Source organism: Nicotiana attenuata, chromosome 6 (assembly GCF_001879085.1).
Source record: "Nicotiana attenuata strain UT chromosome 6, NIATTr2, whole genome shotgun sequence".
Lineage (NCBI taxonomy): Eukaryota > Viridiplantae > Streptophyta > Magnoliopsida > Solanales > Solanaceae > Nicotiana > Nicotiana attenuata.
Window position 1 is genome coordinate 93,070,272 of NC_031994.1, and position 20,548 is coordinate 93,090,819.

Consider the following 20,548-nt stretch of genomic DNA (forward strand, 5'->3'; position numbering starts at 1 on the left):
ACCTGCTCTTCTTCTAGCTTTCCCTACGCGCTGAAGTATAAAACTGTCATATTTTCACACAAAAGAGAGATTCTATAAACAACGTTATGATTTATTTATTAACTAATAAACAATGTTTTACCAATGTACTCTAACCCATTAAAGGCACTTGTTGAATGAGAGTGAATATGGATATAGTCGAATGAGAGTAAACGCATTTAAAGGCAGTTATTGGAAGTAAAGTAGGCGTTGATTCCCCAAAATACACCAGTGAAAAAAATCTGCTTCATTGTTCCAAGTCCAAGATAATATGATTTGGATCAAATTGAATGATTTGGATGATTGAGAGCTCTTAGTAAAATGTGAGAATGTATTCTTCAAAGCTGCTACTGCGTTTCTTTGTATTTTTTATACCTTACCAGGAATAAATTCACTTATGGAGGTCGAAGACCAGGTGGTTTGATTGTTTTGGTTTTTTCCTTTTCTAAGTTTCGTTGAATTTTAAAAGATGAAAGTGTAAGGTGAAAGAAGTCGTTGAACTGGATGGTGTTATGTATAAGTTTTAACATTCTGAAAATTATTACCAGGTCCTGCTTTTTAATTCATGAAAGCAATAGTTAGTGTCTGATTCTTTGAGTAAAGCATCCATTACTGTTTCTTCCACTGCAATCCTAGTCGTTGTTGTGTTAGTCATGGTTTTCAACATTGAACATTGATGTGCCATCTGGGTTCAGCTTATCCCAATATAAAAAGTGCCTCTGTCTGATAACCTACAATTGGTGGTCATTTTGTGGCAGGATACGTGATGATATTGAAAAGGAGGAGGCTTTTCGCGGTTTATGTGCAGTGGTATTTTCTGTCTTTTCCTATTTTACCCATTGGTTCAGGTCATAATGAACTTGATATTGGTATATGAATAAGTTTTTTTCGTTTTAGGAACAGAAAAATTTGATTATTCAACTTCACATGCTGGATTTGATTGACAAAACTGAATCCTGAAGTTCATTAAGTTAAACTTGTGTTTCCTCTTAACTTGATCATTCATACATGGCAGTCACCTAAAAGGACCTATCTACTGCACCGCCTATATGCTCATTAACTCTGAAAAAGGCAGACTAGATATGTAAAATGGAAATTTGTACTAGAAGTGCTCTATGAGTTGTATTATCAACAAAAGATGTCAAGACAGAAACGCTTTATCATTTCTATAATCAGAAAATGTCTATGCAAAGATGCGCTGGCATTTGCAAAACCAACGAATGGCAGATCTCAAGCTATGGTGTTATATAAAATTAATATGATTCTTCTACAAAAACAAGCAACCCTAACTTGCACACGGTGACAAGTTTTGTTGTTAACTACTCCAGAACTTGGTTCTTTTGATTGTTGCAGGTTAAGGCCAATCCAGCTGGTGCTTTGAATTCACTTGTCTTCATGTGCAAAGCCATTGCAAGTTGGCATGTAAGTACTCCGTTTTCAATGCTGTATTCTGACAGTGGAAAGAAATTTGGAGATTATTTTGTATTGGTCTTGATGTTATGATCCCTTTTCAGGAAATAAAAAGTGAAGATCTACACAATGAAATCTGCCAGGTTTTGCATGGATATAAGCAAGTAAGGGCTTCTGCAGTTCTTTCCTGTCATCATTAGAACTTTACTTTACATGATATCATCATTTCGAAGTTGTTTACAACTTGCTTCTATAGTTTATCTGCGACCTTTTAGATCACTAGTTGAGCAACTGAGCTTGATAAAGTTGATTTTTTATTGCTTGCACGCTTTTTCTATCTTTGTGTTGTTTGACCTATGGTTTGATAATGCATGGAGAAAATGAAATGGAGGGAAGAGGCTCCTTTGTGGGGTTTGGGGGGGGGGGGGGAGAATCAGTAGTTGAATTCTTTGTTAGTCGTTTGCGTGCAGTGGAAAGATTGCTTCCATACAAAGATATCTAATGCATTATTCTGGGATTGGTCAGATGCTCAAGAATGGTGCTTGGGAACAGTGCATGTCTGCCTTGGAGCCCTCTGTGAAGGGCAAGCTGTTAAAGTATCAAGTATAAAAAGTATAATGTGTCCAATGCTAGTGCTCATCGCTCCTGTGTTGCTTCAGAGCCACGCATCTCTCCGATTTATATTGGTGCCAGTTTACCATTGTCTGATTGTTGTTGAAGTTGAACAATGCATGTTGGAGCAAGCACGAGTTTGCAGTTGAATTGTCATCCTGGAGAAATATGCTCTTTGAAGATTGAATCTTGCTATACTTCTCCAAATTTCAGGTGAGCTGGTTTGTCTGCATAGCTGTTGTTTGGAGCAGAGAAGCAAAGGTTTGAGACATCTACTGTGCAGGTTGCTTTATGACATCCATATTTTAGCTTCTGTCTGGGTCCTGAAAAGGCATGATGGCATTTGTCTTGGGTAGTTAGGTTTCACCATTTGCTTCTTGGGTCTAGAAGTAATTTTTCTTCATTTTAAAGTTTTCTTGGTAAGGTTCCATTGGGTTGGATTAATTCAGCACCCACGACAGCTAGGTGTCTCATACTTTAATGATCTACCTTTTCTTTTAGGAGGTTACGAATTGGTGGTCTGTTAGGAGGGAATGGGATATTGTTTAGTTAGATGGGTGACGAGAGAGCAATAATAGTTAGATGGGTGATGAGGTTCGAATTGTGCCTATTCAAAAAGGTAAAATGTGCATCTTTTTATCCTGCCATAATTTTTGTCACCTTTTATAGTAATTGAAATTTTGACAGTCATAGAGTTGTGACGTGATGCCTAAAGTGTATGTTGTATGTAGAGTGCTGTACTGCTGTATCATAATTCTGAGTGTAAAGTTCCATTTGTACTTTTGTCCAGCAGTTGTTTCTGCACCTATTCAAAAAGGAAGTAATTTCTTTTCTTGAAGTATGTTTGACATTCTTTCTTATATGATCAGCTTTCATGGGGCGGTACATTAAGAATTTCCATGGTTATTAGATTTAGCCAATACTTGGGGAGTTATTGACTTTGGTACAAATGTATGTGGATATTTTGTTTTCATTTGGATGTTTCGGTGAATGACGTGTCTGATGTGCTCGCTGATGGTAATGGCCAATAGTCACATAGTTAGCAATGTTTATTAACATTTCGAATATAAATCTAAGAGTGATGCAATGCAGTAGATGTTTCTGCACCGTAGGTTCTTTTGAACTACCGGAGACTGTTTTCTTGAATAGGAAAGTCGCACTTGCTTTTGTTTTATTTTTTTGGGATCTATTTTTGGATCTTACTATTCTTTCCCATAGTTGGTTTATTATCCTCATTTCTTCTGCGTCTGTAGCTTCTCGAGTTTCTAGCTGTATAAGGCACTTGGACCGACAGAGGACGGTTGAAGCCCTTCCAGCATTCCCTTTCATATTTTCTGTCAGTTGAACACTTCTTGCGACGCTGCATTAGTTTCTTCTCCACCCTTCTACATGACCTGGAAATACCTTCTCCATTACATCTATGCCATGTTGCGCAGTATTTTTCATTATCCATGCCTATTATGCGCATTCAGCATCTAAAATCAGAACACTAGGAGACTATCCCCTGCATTTGTTACTCCAACCAAACTGCAGAGCAACATAGCGAGTGGTAACGTTATTTTTTAAATGGATCTTTATTATCATACAGTGTAGTAATTTATTCTTTCTATACACAATTAGAAGGAATCATTTATTTTGCCTCTGAGTTCCTACTGCTGACATACTATAATTGTGGTTCACAGAGGAAGGATTAGTTCCTTACATAGCTGGAACCTGCAGTATTTACCAGTTCTTGCAATTGTTTTGTAAGCAGCATGCAATTTCTCACAGGTCAGTGTGTCCAAGTTGCCACTAATGACAAGTTCACCAAGCTCAGGCTCTTTCACAAATTGAGATATACAATAGGCAACTGCATGTCGTAAACTTGCATTCCTTAAGGCTTAGTGCGTAAGGAGACGGGAACTAAGAAAAGCTTGTACTCTTCTTACGTTGGTCAGAAACCGTAGCAGACAACGTTAGACAACGGGTGATAGTAATTGTCTTTGAGTGTCTTTTTCAGAGTTCTAAAGTTGGAAACCTTGTGACTCTTTAGATCCCTGATGTGAAGGTGATTCCTGTGGATCAGTGAGAGTGCGAGTGTAACAACAGCAAGAAACGAGAGAAAGTTCAGACAAGACACGAGTTCACACGACTAAACAGTACACTTGTCCTGCTAAAGACCAATTTTCGTCTCTGCGCATGGACCCCACTTCACTGCACATAAGTCACCTAAAAACATCATTCTACCTCATTTCTTCCATCTTCTTAGCTTTTCACTAGCAAAATTACCCTTCTCCTAAAGTTCAGCAGTAGCTCAGTTGCATACAGAATTAGTACCCCTCTTCGATCGGTAGACAAAGCCAGCTAGCTGGAACATTTTTTATTAGTCCTTTGGAAATATGGAAACTACTTTAATAAAGTCATTCTCTGATTTTCGCTGCGACGGCTTCCATAATAAGGCCAGTGTGCAATTCGAATTCTCGGACATAGAGATGGATACTCTTCAATCACTGGCCTACATCAGCCTTAAGGACATCATGCCGGAATCACCGCCGTCGATTATATCACCAATGATTAATCGCAAGGAAAGCTGGAGAGAGATTCCGATGAAGGACCCGCTCTTACAGCAGGCGGCGTGGGCATATCTACAGCCAATCGGAATTCCGGAGGCCGACCGGAGTTTGTTGAACAAAGTCAAAGAGAAGTGCTTTTGGTTGTTTGGGTGCCTCGGCGGCGCCCTTGTTGTCATTTTCAGGAGCTGGTTTTCTATGGCTGGAAAGAAGAAAAAGTTAAAAACTTGACTGATAATTACAAATTATTATGATTTTCGCAAAAGCTGTCATTTTTGAAGCTTCTTAGTTTGAAGGGTTGATAAGGGTGCTCTTTCATGCTTCATGTACATAAAATTTCTGCGTTGACTTTAATGGTTTGTATTCTCCTAATATAAGCAATGAGTTTGAATGGAATAACATGTATAATCAAGTAATTGATTTTCTTGATATATATATATATATATATATATATACTAGTTTTTCGACACGTGCGTTGCGCGTGTATGCCGAATAAAGTAATATACAGTTTTATAAATTAACAATAATAATAATATTTTTAAAAATGTATTGAGTAATTATGTAATTATACATGAAAAAATAAGATGCATGCATGTTTTGGTGAAATATAAATATGGATTCTTGTACGATGACTTGTTTATCGAGGTCAAACTGATTGAAAATCATCTTAATTATGAAGATGAACTGTGAAAATTTAATTAGATAGATATTATTTTTTACTTAATTAGATTTTATTTTAATTTTCAAATTTCAAAATATCGAATGATACATCTTTAGCTAGCAAAATAATTATGTGTACGGAGTTTCATTGATTATTTGCCTGATTTTTTCCACGACTTTCTCTTATAAGTTTGTTTCTGGAATTTAGACATCTTATTGCACAATTGTTTAAAAAAGTATAACTAAAGAAATATGAAGTTTTATCACTTAGGGATTAATTTCTGAAAGATCGTGATATATTTGTCTTTGTCCTTAAATGTGTAAATTTCTTTTCTTGAAAATTTCATTCATTTATCAAGCTTATTTGAAAAAGGTAAAATTAAACCAAAGATATTATTAAATGCTAGGATATTTTTGTGAAGTTATATATCTTCCAATTACAAATATGGTTTAATTTGATATATTCCCTCGCAAAATAAAATATATATTGAAAGCTCAGAATGAAACTTCGTAACACAAAAGATTCATTTAGAACTTTTTGCAGCTTATAATTAACTATATAATGATGATTAATTGTAAGTAATGTCTCTTAAATTTCACATAAAAAAATATTGTACAATTGATAGTAAGACCTAATATTTTCTAAAAATGTAATAAAACAAAGAAATTCAATCCATAAGGTATGGCGTTAAACATATCTCCAATTTCGTATTTTGCTGATATAAAGCCTTAAAAACCAATTTATATTAGGGAAACTTACACAAATGTTCCAAATAAATCTCAACTTACCAACCTCTAGCCATTAGTCATAGACTTACCAAAACTAGCCAACAAAAATTAAAAAACCAAATAATAGGGTTCTTTCTATCAAAGAATCACATGCAAAAATCACCATCCATATTTTTAAGCGTGATTAGCAATATTAGATACAAGACGGAAAGGAAATTTCATGGACAGGGTAGCAAATAAGGTGATGAAATACAAAAATCTATACAATATTCCAAAAATCTAAACAAAAAAGGAATTTTTTCAATGGGTATAGTTGAAATTCATTGAAAATATATAGATAAGTCTATATACAAAATTTGAGGAAGATTGGAGGTGATTTGGGCTGGTTTTATATCAAAATTCGTAATTAAATCAAGTCCAAAAAAGTCTTCTGCGACACATGTATCAAACATGTATCACGCATGTATCTCACACACAGGTATACATGGATATACATATGATACACAATTGATACAAATATGATACATATGTGATACACATATCATTTTTTTTCATGTTCAGCTTTTACTTCGAATTTTCAATTCAAACCACCTCAAAACTTCACCAAATCATCCCAAAACTGAGATTCAAGCTCCTTAAGTTGTCCCCAATCTATTCTAATAACACCCACTCAAAACAAAGCAAAAATTTGATATTTTTTTGCTACAAATAGCTAATTGGCTAATTTGGCTAATATTAGTAATATTTTTTCAATTGGCCAATTTTTGTAATGAGCTACTTATAAATGGACATTGCTGGTAATTTCCCTTTATATTATGCTTTTCCGATCGCATTTTTTGAAATGATACATCTTTTATTATTTGGGTCAATGCAATTTAATCCTTTATTATGCCATTCCAAATAATATTTTTTCTTCAATCTAAAAGGAAATATAAATATTTTGTCACAAATAAAGTATCGTAAGTACATATTATTATTATTTTGGTATAAGTAAACATTATGTACATATATGGACGCAGACATACATATACAATGGACTTTATTATTATACTTTATTTTGAGTGTATAATAGATAAGGCATGAATTATATTTTGAAGATGTCTTTATGGTAATTAGCGAGTCCATTACTTAAATGGCCACTTACCTATTCAAAATTATCTAGTAAAGTCATCTTTCGTTCGTTTGCAACAAAAAAGTAACGCTCATAATAGCACTCAGAAGGTCAGTCAACCAGATTTCTCAAACTTTTGATTGTCAAATACTGAAATACCTATTTTACCCTCTAAATTATNTGCCCGAAATCCAAAATTTCTCGAAGATAAAGGTTACCCATGACCTTAGGAACTCAAATATATGATTTTATCTTAATTCCATACTCAAAATCGTGGCTAAAATTCAAGATTATAATTTTCTAGGTTTTCCACCAAAACCCCAATTTTTATACTAATTTTCATGCCTAAATCCATGTATAATTGATATATTTAACTCAAAAGTGATAGGGATAACTTACCTTAATCATTGACGACAAAATCCTCTCTTGAATCCTCCCAAAATCGCCAAAGTCATGAAAAATGAGAGAAATGAACCCCCAATCACGATTTTAAAACAAGCCTACTACCCAGCATTTTCGCTTCAGCGGGACCCTGGCCCGCTTCAGCGGTTCCGCTTCTGCGGACGCTTGCCGCTTCTGCGGCTCCCATCCACCCTAGGCCTTCCGCTTCTGCGGTTAGCCAACTGCTTCTGCGGTTCCGCATCAGCGGATCAAGGGCCACTTCTGCGGTCCTGGCTGCCCTCGCCCTCATCCGCTTCTGCGGCTTCTTCTCCGCTTCTGCGGGGCCGCTTCTGCGGTCCCATTTCCGCAGAAGCGGAAATACCAGATACCAGATCCCTTCAGCTGTTCTTCAACTTCCAAATTTGATCCGTTAACCACCCGGAATTCACCCGAGGCCCCCGGGACCCCAACCAAACATACCAACCAATCCCAAAACACATTACGGACTTGCTCGAGGCTTCAAATCATATCAAACAACGCTAAATTCATGAATTACACCCCAATTCAAGCTTTATGAACTTTAAAACTTCAAACTTCTATTTCCGATGTTTAAACCTATCAAATCACGTCCGATTGACCTCAAATTTTGCACGCAAATCATATTTGACATTACGGACCTACTCCAACTTTCGGAATTGGATTCCAACGCCGATATCAAAAAGTCAACCTCCGGTCAAACTTCCCAAAAACCATCAAATTTCTATCTTTAGCCAAATGGCTTCAAAATGACCTACGGACCTCCGAATTCACTTCCGATCGCGCTCGCAACTCCAGAATCACCATACGGAGCTACTGCCAGTCTCGAAATTACAAACGGACATTGATAACACCGAAATGCACTTCAAACCAAACATATGAGATTCCTTCTAAAATACTAACTTCCACAATAGGCGCCAAAACGCTCCCGAGTTATCCAAAACCCAATCCGGGCACACGCCCAAGTCCGAAATCATCGTACGAACCTGCTGGAACCTTCAGATCCCGATTCTGAGGTCGTTTACTCAAAATTCCAATCCTAGTTCATTCCTTCATCTTTAAGCTTCCGAAATGATAATTCTCTTCCCAAATCAACTCCGAACTTCCCGAAATTAAATTCCGTCCACGCGTACAAGACGTAATACCTGAAATGAAGCTGTTCATGGCCTCCGACTACTGAACGGAGCGCTAGTACTCAAAACGACCGGTTGGGTCGTTACATTCTCTCCCACTTAAACATACGTTCGTCCTCGAACGTGCTGAGAACTGTACTGGAGTGGTCTGAAATCACTGTTTAGCACCTCATGCAGCTTCCCGTGCTACCACAACTTAGCTGAGCACATAAGCTCGATAAATTCTAAAGATATTCCCTTTATTTCAAGCAAATAAGCCTTAGAGCCCGATTCCAACATTCGGAATCCTATGCCAGGCCTGTTTCCAACATACGATCACCATATCAATCACTACACGCTGTACTCAAACACGATTGCATAACTTTGTTGAATTCACACTTTGCATTACCCATTCGTAGGGTCACAATAACCTTTTTCTGATCCACTTAGTCAAAATCCTACTAATCTGGTGCTCCCATTGCACCCCATGACGTATACAGGTCTTACTCTAACCTTTACCATATCGCCATGACGAAGAGATGTACNCAAATGCTTAAATACTATTTTATTTTTCAATTTATTATTAAAATATATTTATTCTATAGGTAATTGATAATTTAGAGAGTAAAATCGATATATTGGCAATCAAAAGCTTGAGAAATCCATTTGAGTGATCTTTTGAGTGTTATAGGCATAGTTTAGTGACTTTATTGTTACAAACGAAAGAATGATGACTTTAGTAGATAATTTCTGATATTGAGTAACCATTTGAGTAATTGATTCGGTAATTAGCTGCATATGTTTGTCTAAACAAGTAAAATATGACCGCTCAGTATCTTCGGCATGCACATTGTGCTTATCAATAAATAATACAAAATCACATAAAATGCTATTTAATAAAATGTTTGGCCAAGTTATAAAAGTTGAAGAAAGTATAAGTAGAGTTCAAAGCAATCAAAACATGAGGTGCAGTCATATTCTTAGACCAGAAGGTGCAGTCATATTGCGAGACCATGTAGATGTCCTAACTCAAGTGAAAAGAATTGCGTCCGGTATGAGGTGGAACATAAAAATTAATGGTGGATCATGAGGATGGTCCTCTGATCTCTGAGAAGGTGCTATTTGCTGTTAAAAAATACTGGGCTGTAAGGGATAACAACTCAACTGTCTCAGAGTCAATAGCATTGGCTTAGCAGCATTTTTCGAGTGAAGAACACTCTCTCTAGGAATTTCAATTTTGCTCTCATTGCCATATACCACACTAAACAAATTTATGTAGTAAACATCTCAATATTTTTTTTCCCTATACTCGTAAGCGAAATGGGGTTAATTATAGATACAATACATGCGTTGTTATGATAATTAATTTACTCACAAAAATTTAAAGTCTTTCGACCGACTGCAGCCTAATCGTTCTTATTGAATCACTGCCTTGATCATATATTAATACTTTCTAATGCATCATAATCAAAAAGAGAATAAATTATTTTGCCGTTAAATTTATATTTTGTAATTAATTCTTTTTGAATTGCTTGATTTATAAATTTAGAAAAAAGCAGAAAGAAGAAAGATGTGAATGGAGAACTATGGAAAGATAAAAGTCAGCAATGTTACAGACATATAAATGTCATGTCATTTGACTCGTTACCGTTATATTGGAAACAAGATGAAGAAGAAGTGCTAGACATGAAATTGTTTAAAAAAAATTATTGTAATACTTGTTCAATTTCTTCGCTTTTGTGTATCAATAGACACAAACAAAGAAAGCACCCTCTACAAATATGATTACAGATGATATTATGGATATAAAAACTTTTTAACATTTCTTTTAAATGGGGTTATGCATCTAATAGTTGCTTGTGGCTTGTGACCCTTCATGAAGGGGTACGTAGGTTATTTGCCATTAGTTTTTTTTTTTGGTTAAATGCTTAAACTTTATTTAACCAAGAAATAATATTTACATTCGCTAGTTCTTTTTTTTTTTTTTAAACTCTAGAACTAGATTCTATCTATTACAATTCTGAACATTCTCAGCTATCATTTTCTGTTTACTCATCTATTCCTCATTTTCTATACTCATTCTATACTATACTTGGATAATTCTTTCGTCTTGCTAGTTCTTTCTGCCATTTCCTTTCATTCTGTCCAGCCAGGTGCAATTCCAGAGCTATGTCTTTTATCTTCTGCCTGGCTTCTACTGCTTTTCCTTGGAATCTTCTGCTGTTCCTCTCTATCCAAACATGATACACCATGGCTGTGAATAAGAACACTCGTATTTCTCCACAAGTTCTGCTTGGATATCTGCTTGTCAGCCATTTAATCTCATCATCCCATGTACCAATATGATATTTTTCATGCAGCCAATTAACCAGTGTATACCATATTGTTTTGGCATATCTGCATCCAAACCATATGTGCTCCATTGATTGACACATTCAGTGTCAACTATATTGCCCCATCTTCTTAGTCTGTGCACTGTGGCTAGTTTTCTGTGAGCTGCTAACCAAAGTATGAAGCTATGCTTTGGTATTGCTTTCGATCCTGCTATAATCTTCTTCCACCAGACCTTCTGGAACTGAGGCCTCATTGTAATATATAGCTTTTTGATGCTAAACTTACCATTTCTTTGGTATTGCTCCAACTCATTTCTTGAGTGTGTTTCCAGAAACCATTGCCTAATATCAAAAACTTTTTTCACTATCCAACATGCTTGTTTAGTAGAGTCCATGACCATCACATCTTTATCTTTTACATAATAACTATGGACCCATTGAATCCATAGTGTATCTTTCTTTGCACTAATGGCCCATAACAATTTGCACAATGCAGCTTTGTTCCATGCATAGATGTCCAGAATATTTAATCCTCCTGCTGACACTGGCATACATATTGTGTCCCATGCTACCAATGGTCTCCTTGAAAGATCACTTTTCCCTGTCCACAAAAAGGTTCTGCATACAGTAACAATCATCTTGAGTATCTTCTTTGACAACAGAAATACTTGTGCCCAGTATGTTTGCATCTCAAATATCACACTCTTCAGTAATTGGAGCCTTCCACTATATGATAACCATTTTGTTGTCCAGCAGTTTATCCTTGTCGTTATCTTTTCTATCAAGGGCATACACTGCTGCACTGGCAACTTTTTTGAGGAAAGTGGAACACCAAGATATCGAAATGGTAATTCTCCTAGAGTGAACTGCATCTCATTCAGTATCCTCTCCTTGAATTCCTTTGTAACACCTGCAATGTGTAGGGCACTTTTCTCTAGATTGGCCTTCAACCCTGATACCTCTGAGAAGTGGTTGAAACTTTCCAGCATCAATTTGATAGACACTTCATCTGCTCTTGAACAAAGAATTAAATCATCTGCAAAACAAATGTGAGTAATATTATTCCTGGAACACCTTGGATGATGATTGAAGTCTGGATTGTCTTTTAACTTCTTTAGAGCTCTGTTCAGGTACTCCATCACAAGTACAAAAAGGTAAGGAGACATTGGGTCTCCTTGCCTTAGCCCTTTCTTCCCTTGGAATCTGTTTGTTAACCCTCCATTTAAGATCAAAGAGTAACTAACAGTAGTTACACATACCATAATCAGCTCCACAAACTTCACAGGCATACCATACTCTATCAATATCATTCTAAGGAAAGGCCATTCAACTGAGTCATAGGCTTTTCTGATATCTATCTTGATACAGCATCTAGGTGACACTCCCTTCTTATTGTACCCTTTTACCATCTCATGTGCTATGATCACATTGTCCAGTATGTTCCTTCCTTCGATAAAAGCTGACTGTGATTCTCCTACAATTGAGTCTACCACCAGTTTCAATTTTGCTGTGATGATTCTTGATATGATCTTGTATATAGTTGTGCAGCATGTAATAGGTCTAAACTCTTTGACTGAATTTGGGCTGGCTACCTTTAGGATCAGTGTTAATGTTGTACAGTTAACACTCTTCAATAGCTTCCCATTGCTAAAGAATTCTAGTACTGCTGTTCTGACCTCATCCCCAATTGTAGACCAATATTCCTTAAAAAATTCTGCAGTAAAACCATCTATCCCTGGTGCTTTGTCATTTGGTAACTCCTTCACTGCTTTATCAACATCTTCTCTTGTTATTTTACAATTCAGCATCTTCTATTGCTCCTTTGTGAGACAGTGTCCATTCTTAGCTATGTCCAGGTCAATGCATGGTAGTTCAGTTGCTGCACAGCCCAGTAAGTTCTGAAAAAAGCTTTTGAACTCATCTTCAATCTGCTTTGGCTCTGTTACTCTTTCTCCCTGCTCATTACAATGGAAGCAATTCTGTTTCTAGCCTGTCTGTTCTTTAGCTGAGCATGAAAGATTTGGAGNAGTCCGAAATCATCATACGAACCTGCTGGAACCTTCGGATCCCGATTCCGAGGTCGTTTACTCAAAATTCCAATCCTAGTTCATTCTTTCAACTTTAAGCTTCCGAAATGAGAATTCTCTTCCCAAATCAACTCCGAACTTCCCGAAATTAAATTCCGACCACGCGTACAAGTCATAATACCTGAAATGAAGCTGTTCATGGCCTCCGACTGCTGAACGGAGCGCTAGTACTCAAAACGACCGGTCGGGTCGTTACATTCTCTCCCACTTAAACATACGTTCGTCCTCGAACGTGCTGAGAACTGTACTGGAGTGGTCTGAAATCACTGTTTAGCACCTCATGCAGCTTCCCGTGCTACCACAACTTAGCTGAGCACATAAGCTCGATAAATTCTGAAGATATTCCCTTTATTTCAAGCAAATAACCCTTAGAGCCCGATTCCAACATCCGGAATCCTATGCCAGGCCCGTTCTTAACATACGATCACCATATCAATCACTACACGCTGTACTCAAACACGATTGCATAACTTTGTTGAATTCACACTTTGCATTACCCACTCGTAGGGCCACAATAAACTTTTTCTGATCCACTTAGTCAAAATCCTACTAATCTGGTGCTCCCATTGCACCCCATGACGTATACAGGTCTTACTCTAACCTTTACCATATCGCCATAACGAAGAGATGTACCAACATTCATAATCAATTGCCGAGTCAACAAATCATTAGGTCTATACTCCTGACAAGGCCTTCACCTCATTCTGTACCCAATAATGGTCTTATCTCCATAACATACCTCACATAGCTGGATTGCACAGAATCCTAGATTGAGGGATCTCGTCTCATCCGATACAACTACTCAGGCAATAAGCCACCCCAGAAATTGTTAAAATCTCATATGATGCTAACATGCGCCAATAGGCCACCAATCCGAACACAACACAAATAGGAAATCGAACTCTGGAAGGAATTATCTAAACCCCGCACTAATACGGACTTTCCTTAGAAGATAGGAAGCGAAACACATAAAGGAATAGCATATGGAAAACTAGACTCGACATCACACTGTTGCGGCGCGCAATAGGATCCAAATAACATACCAATGGCGGCTTGCCACCCAATTCACACATAGATCTCACATAAGGAGATTGCACTTCGAGCTAAATCTGCTCATTACAATAATATATCGAATTTCGATCGTAAGCACGCTAAGTACATAATACCATCCCTGAGAAAACACATAGTGCTATAGGCTACAAAACTCAAGCACAACTGAGGTGCGATACAAGATCTAAATCTCAAGAGCCATCCTGCTCACATAACATCATCGCCACTCGGAACCTTAACACATAAGAATTTACCAAGCCGTCTCACAATTCATACGGCGCAATACATCGTTACCTGGACTAGCTGATGACAAAAATGACACTGACTGTTCCTCCATAGGGAACGCTCGCTGAGATGAATACAACTGACCTAATATAAGGCCCTGTTCACATATATAGTTCAATCCATTGATCTCTAACCGATTTCTGATTGCACCCACTTGGCTAATAACCTTTCAAAGGTCCATAGTAACTCCCTTCTTGCCTCATAACACATAAGAACAACCATCATAACTGGAGCAACCTCCTCAGTTCATAACCCAGTAAACAAAGTGCCCTCCAGGCATAATTTCTCAAACTAATGTTATTACCACAATCCCCATACTTGCTTAAATCTTTAGTCTATCAAGTGACTATATGCCATACTTACACAATCTTCCCGTGGGACACGCTCCCACAATCTTCTGAAATAAATATCGGGTCCGTACATTTAAAGCTTCGGCTACACTAACGCTGAAAAGCGATCATGAATCCTTACCAGGATGCAAAGCCTTTATCACAAAACATCGATCCTAGGTGACGCTGAAGACAATACCAATTTACTTTAATCATTCAACCCCTTCCTTGCTCATCCGAGCCTGTGACATCCTTGTCAACACCGAACTGCAACCTTGATCCTCACTTCGTATTTCCATTCTACTCACTGCACCCAACGTGCCAACATACGATAGAACACGATTTTCATCGTAACTCTGAAATCGTTGATATTTTAACACTTCATCATATAAGAACTTTGCACTTAACTCACTTCAGGGGAACCATAGCAACACACAGGTAAATTCCCATAACCATGGAATATGCAAATCTGCAAGTAGTGGTCCAAGCCACCATAACCCTTTCCGGAAATCTGTTTCCACATAACAAGCCATAACAATAGAAGGCTTCTGAATAACATCAATTGCGGCGGCCGACAAGCCTCACACGTACCGCTACAAATCATACACATAATCTGATCACGCCGAATGAACTGATCACAGATCCCAACATGCCAAATTCAACTATGGCTAGTCAATCCCTTTCCTTCCAATTTATCCTTGCTTGCCTTAGAAATAATACTAACTCCATTCGACACATAACATACTCCATCTACACTCACCCCGAGTGACCTTGAATTACGAGACCATGCTGTCTCAAATCCTATGAACCATTTCGTACCTCCCAATTGCTGCATCACAAGCCAAACTTCCCGGAACATTCTGTGCCTCTTCTCATAAGCTGTTACAAAGCCTGATTCTTATAAGCTCGACATCATTATGCACCACACTTTACCTCTTGAATTCACTAGGATTGTTACTGAGAGCCACCCGTTCTGACTTGGCCCCGAATTTAATCAACTCCATAAATCTTATAACACACGAATACTCTCTCGAAGAAGCACCCGGCGAAATCATTTCCCTGAAACCTGCCTCTATACAAGGCATAAATCCTGAATCTCTTCCCAAGTTCGATCATGAGCCAATAGGGCCAACGATAGCCCACCTTTAATACCTCATTTGCTCAAATTGCCACAAATGGTCTTTCCCCTTAGCTGAAATAGTCCAGCTATATGCTAATAGCCAAAAATTCTCGCGAGTAGTTAACTCTGCAACCCAAATCATAAGCGGTGGGACTCTCCCACTTAGCTTGAAGCCATTATTTCAAATTCTAGAATTCACCAAGATTCCCTAGCCTTTATCGACATAACCTTGTGCGATCAATCGCATAAATTCTCGGATTCTCTCCGCAAAACCCCAATTTGATATTCTAAATCATCATCCACATTCGTACGGCCGATCTCTTTGCCACATAACATGTAACAATACTTCGCAGATACCTTGCCAACCACGCGACTGCTAACCTCTCGCTTGGGTAACCCACCCATAGAAAACTCTCCCTGGCATCTTCCAACATTGCTGCACAGGGTACAATCACTACGACATCAATGACCCTTCCTGAGCCCGAGCTCACTCCCCAGCTGTACCAGTCCATTTACCCCTCATGGACATCCATTAAATGTGCGACAACATCCTTCCACTTCAAAGTCATGCTACATCTTTCCTCATTTCAAGCAGCTCCTTTCCGTCGTACCAAATCTCCGGCCGCATAACAACCCCATGCTTCGAATTAAATCTACGGACTTCCATTGCCGGTCGCTAAAATCCCAGATCCTTCCAAACTATTCTTAGGCGCGTAGTCATCCTACTACTAGGCCCTATACAGCTCCGCCACTCTCCCACTTTGGGCAAACTCACCCCTTAAATCAACTGCTCGGCCTGCGCTCCCTAAGCCTGGCCTTTTAGAAGTTTAAAACTCCGCCTGACACTTCCCACATGTCTTTCTCATCTTTTGCTGCTCAGTCGCCTTAATAAAATTCACCTTCATAAAACTTGAATCCGCAAATCGCTACCGACTAAAACCCCTACGAAGGTCATCTTTATCGAACCGTCAACATTTGCAATACTGATTAAATCTGGAACCGCCGCACCATACGATATCTGATAGTTGTATCTTCAATAGTATCTCACAATATCCCGCCATAAGGCGATTTGTAGCAGATTATAACATCAACAAACTTAAAGCGTTCAATTAGGACAACAGCACCCCCATATAGAGGAGAACTCCGCCACACTTGCAATTACCACGTCTCATTTCTCCCACCAGTCCACATCTGACCATCCTTAGTTCGATTGACTTTCCCCTGCTGAGAATAAAATACGGAGTCTCTTGATCACGCACTGAGTAAACCTCCCTTCAATTCATTCACTGCCCCAACACGTGGGCAAACACCCTACAACTACACTGCGGAATAATCGCTCATAAGCATCGTGGCAACCTGTGCCTAGCCTCAAGGCTCTTAGAAGATCTGTTACAGAGCTAAAACAATGGAATATCCCTCCGTAATGTGACTATAATAGTCCATTCAACTATAACGGGTAAATCACCCCGCACCACACTTGTAGTGCCATTACAATCCTTCAACTTTCGATTTATAACAAGCGCTCGCGTCGCGTAAGATTAAGTGGAAAGGAATCAAAGGCATAAGCCTCAAAGGAATCGGACCGCACGATAAGGAAATCAAGAAGGGAAGTACTCCTAACAGTCCTGCAGCCTCTCGAGAATAAGTACAGACGTCTCCGTACCGATCCGCGAGACTCTACTAGACTTGCTCATGACTCGTAAGACCGACGGGAACCTAGTGCTCTGATACCATGTTGTCATGACTCAAAATCCACTAAGGGTCGTGGTGGCGCCGGACACCTCTGTCAGGCCAGCCAACTAAATTTTCAATAAATTCCCCTTTTAATACTTTTGAAACCTAAGGTTTTTCCTTCCATTTTTCATAAATAAAAGTTCACTACTTAAATTTCAAATTTAAATAATAACAATTAGTCCAAATCCGTTGGAAACCATCCCAGAAACTCGGTGTCACAAGTGCATGAGCGACCACTGATAAGTAAAATAAAATACAACATCTGTCCGGAATACAGTGGACAGGGAATAAATAAAAAAAGTGCAGAAAGGAACTACACTAGCTGCGGGTCGCCTCGCAAATTGCAGCTCACCTAGTCCCAGAATTATCCATGCTGCTACGCCCAATAGACTGCTAGAAGTATATATATATATACCTGTGCAACAAAAATGCACAGAAGTGTAGTATGAGTACGTAATCAACGTGTACTCAGTGAATATCCCGCCTAATCCCGAAGGGGTTGAGACGAGATGGCCAACTTCGACACTCACTAGACGTCAATAAACAATATTCTGTAAGTGCGAGAATAATCATGGACTTATATAGAAGTTCTAATTGTGAAGCCAGAAGGCAGGTAAACACCTTCAACAATAAAATCAAGGGCTTCCTAAGTCTACTCTTTATTATCTTATCAACTTATATCAAGCTACGTAGGGCCAATTCCACATTTACAAGTTTTAAGTAATAGATAAACATGCGCAAATCACACCGAGGCGACGGCCCGCTCCAACAGGAAATGTAAACTGTGCACTGCCGAGGGTCGAGCGGCACGAACCATAGATGCATCTATTCTCACCGAGGCGTTCGGCCCGTTCCATAAATAAACATATATCCTTCTCGCGAATCATCCGTGCGACGCAAGAACACATAAAATACATGCTCAAGTAGGAAATTAAGAGTTTATCGAGGATAATCATCCAAATATCTTTTTGACATTTTAGGGAAAATTAATACTAAATCTCTTTTTAAATCCCTTTACCAACTCAAGGTGATTTAAACAATTCAAACTATCAATGGGTTCACAGTAATCCAAGTATCACATGCTTTTTGGGTCCTAGACTACCCGGACAATAATATAATAGTAGCTACGCACGGACTCTCGTCACCTCGTGCGTACGTAGCCCCCACAAATAGGAGCACATAATCATTTTAACTCACCTATGGGGTAGTTTTCCCCTCACAAGATTAGAAAGGAGACTCACCTCGCTCCGAAGACTCATAACCGGCATTCTACATTCTTCCGAAGGCTTGAACCAACGCACAATGCACCAAAACTAGCCAATTAACGACAAACTAATGAGAGCATGCTCAAATACTTGTTAACAATTCAGATTATACAAATTCCCAACTCCGCTTAGTGAAATAACCAAAATGCCCTCGGGCCCACGTGCCCGAAATCCAAAATTTCTCGAAGATAAAGGTTACCCTTGATCTTAGGAACTCAAATATATGATTTTCTCTTAATTCCATACTCAAAATCGTGGCTAAAATCCAAGATTATAATTTTCTAGGGGTTCCACCAAAACCCCAATTTTTATACTAATTTTCATGCCTAAATCCATGTATAATTGATATATTTAACTCAAAAGTGATAGGGATAACTTACCTTAATCATTGATGACAAAATCCTCTCTTGAATCCTCCCAAAATCGCCAAAGTCATGAAAAATGAGAGAAATGAACCCCCAATCACGATTTTAAAACAAGCCTACTACCCAGCATTTTCGCTTCAGCGGGACCCTGGCCCGCTTCAGCGGTTCCGCTTCTGCGGACGCTTGCCGCTTCTGCGGCTCCCATCCACCCTAGGCCTTCCGCTTCTGCGGTTAGCCAACCGCTTCTGCGGTTCCGCATCATCGGATTAAGGGCCGCTTCTGCGGTCTTGGTTGCCCTCGCCCTCATCCGCTTCTGCGGCTTCTTCTCCGCTTCTGCGGGGCCGCTTCTGCGGTCCCATTTCCGCAGAAGCGGAAATACCAGATACCAGATCCCTTCAGCTGTTCTTCAACTTTCAAATTTGATCCGTTAACCACCCGGAATTCACCCGAGGCCCCCGGGACCCCAACCAAACATACCAACCAATCCCAAAACACATTACGGACTTGCTCGAGGCTTCAAATCATATCAAACAACGCTAAATTCATGAAGTACACCCCAATTCAAGCTTTATGAGCTTTAAAACTTCAAACTTCTATTTCCGATGTTTAAACCTATCAAATCACGTCCGATTGACCTCAAATTTTGCACGCAAATCATATTTGACATTACGGACCTACTCCAACTTTCGGAATTGGATTCCGACCCCGATATCAAAAAGTCAACCTCCGGTTAAACTTCCCAAAAACCATCAAATTTCTATCTTTAGCCAAATGGCTTCAAAATGACCTACGGACCTCCGAATTCACTTCCGATCGCGCTCGCAACTCCAGAATCACCATACGGAGCTACTCCCAGTGTCGGAATTCCAAACGGACATTGATAACACCGAAATGCACTTCAAACCAAACATATGAGATTCCTTCTAAAATACTAACTTCCACAATAGGCGCCAAAACGCTCCCGGGTTATCCAAAATCCAATTCGGGCACACGCCCAAGTCAGAAATCATCGTACGAACCTGCTGGAACCTTCAGATCCCGATTCCGAGGTCGTTTACTCAAAATTCCAATCCTAGTTCATTCCTTCATCTTTAAGCTTCCGAAATGAGAATTCTCTTCCCAAATCAACTCCGAACTTCCGAAATTAAATTCCGTCCACGCGTACAAGTCGTAATACCTGAAATGAAGTTGTTTATGGTCTCCGACTGCTGAACGGAGCGCTAGTACTCAAAACGACCGATTGGGTCGTTACAAATGAACTCATCTCAACTAGCTAAGGTTGGTGCATAAGTGATGACTTGGTTGATATGAAACTATGACTCATTGTAATTTCATGTAGTTTTTAAAGTATAAGTTCTATTT

At 38.8% G+C, this 20,548-nt stretch overlaps 1 protein-coding gene across 1 annotated transcript in view; it reads left to right on the top strand.

The window, feature by feature from the left end:
* Positions 1-2,900, top strand: part of LOC109227474 (transportin-1-like) — a 28,306-nt gene extending 25,406 nt beyond the window's left edge. The window contains exons 26-29 of the mRNA XM_019392650.1: positions 777-828; positions 1,372-1,440; positions 1,533-1,592; positions 1,954-2,900. Coding sequence (XP_019248195.1) covers positions 777-828; positions 1,372-1,440; positions 1,533-1,592; positions 1,954-2,037 — 265 coding nt within the window. The 3' untranslated portion in view covers positions 2,038-2,900. The remainder of the gene's footprint in view (positions 1-776; positions 829-1,371; positions 1,441-1,532; positions 1,593-1,953) is intronic.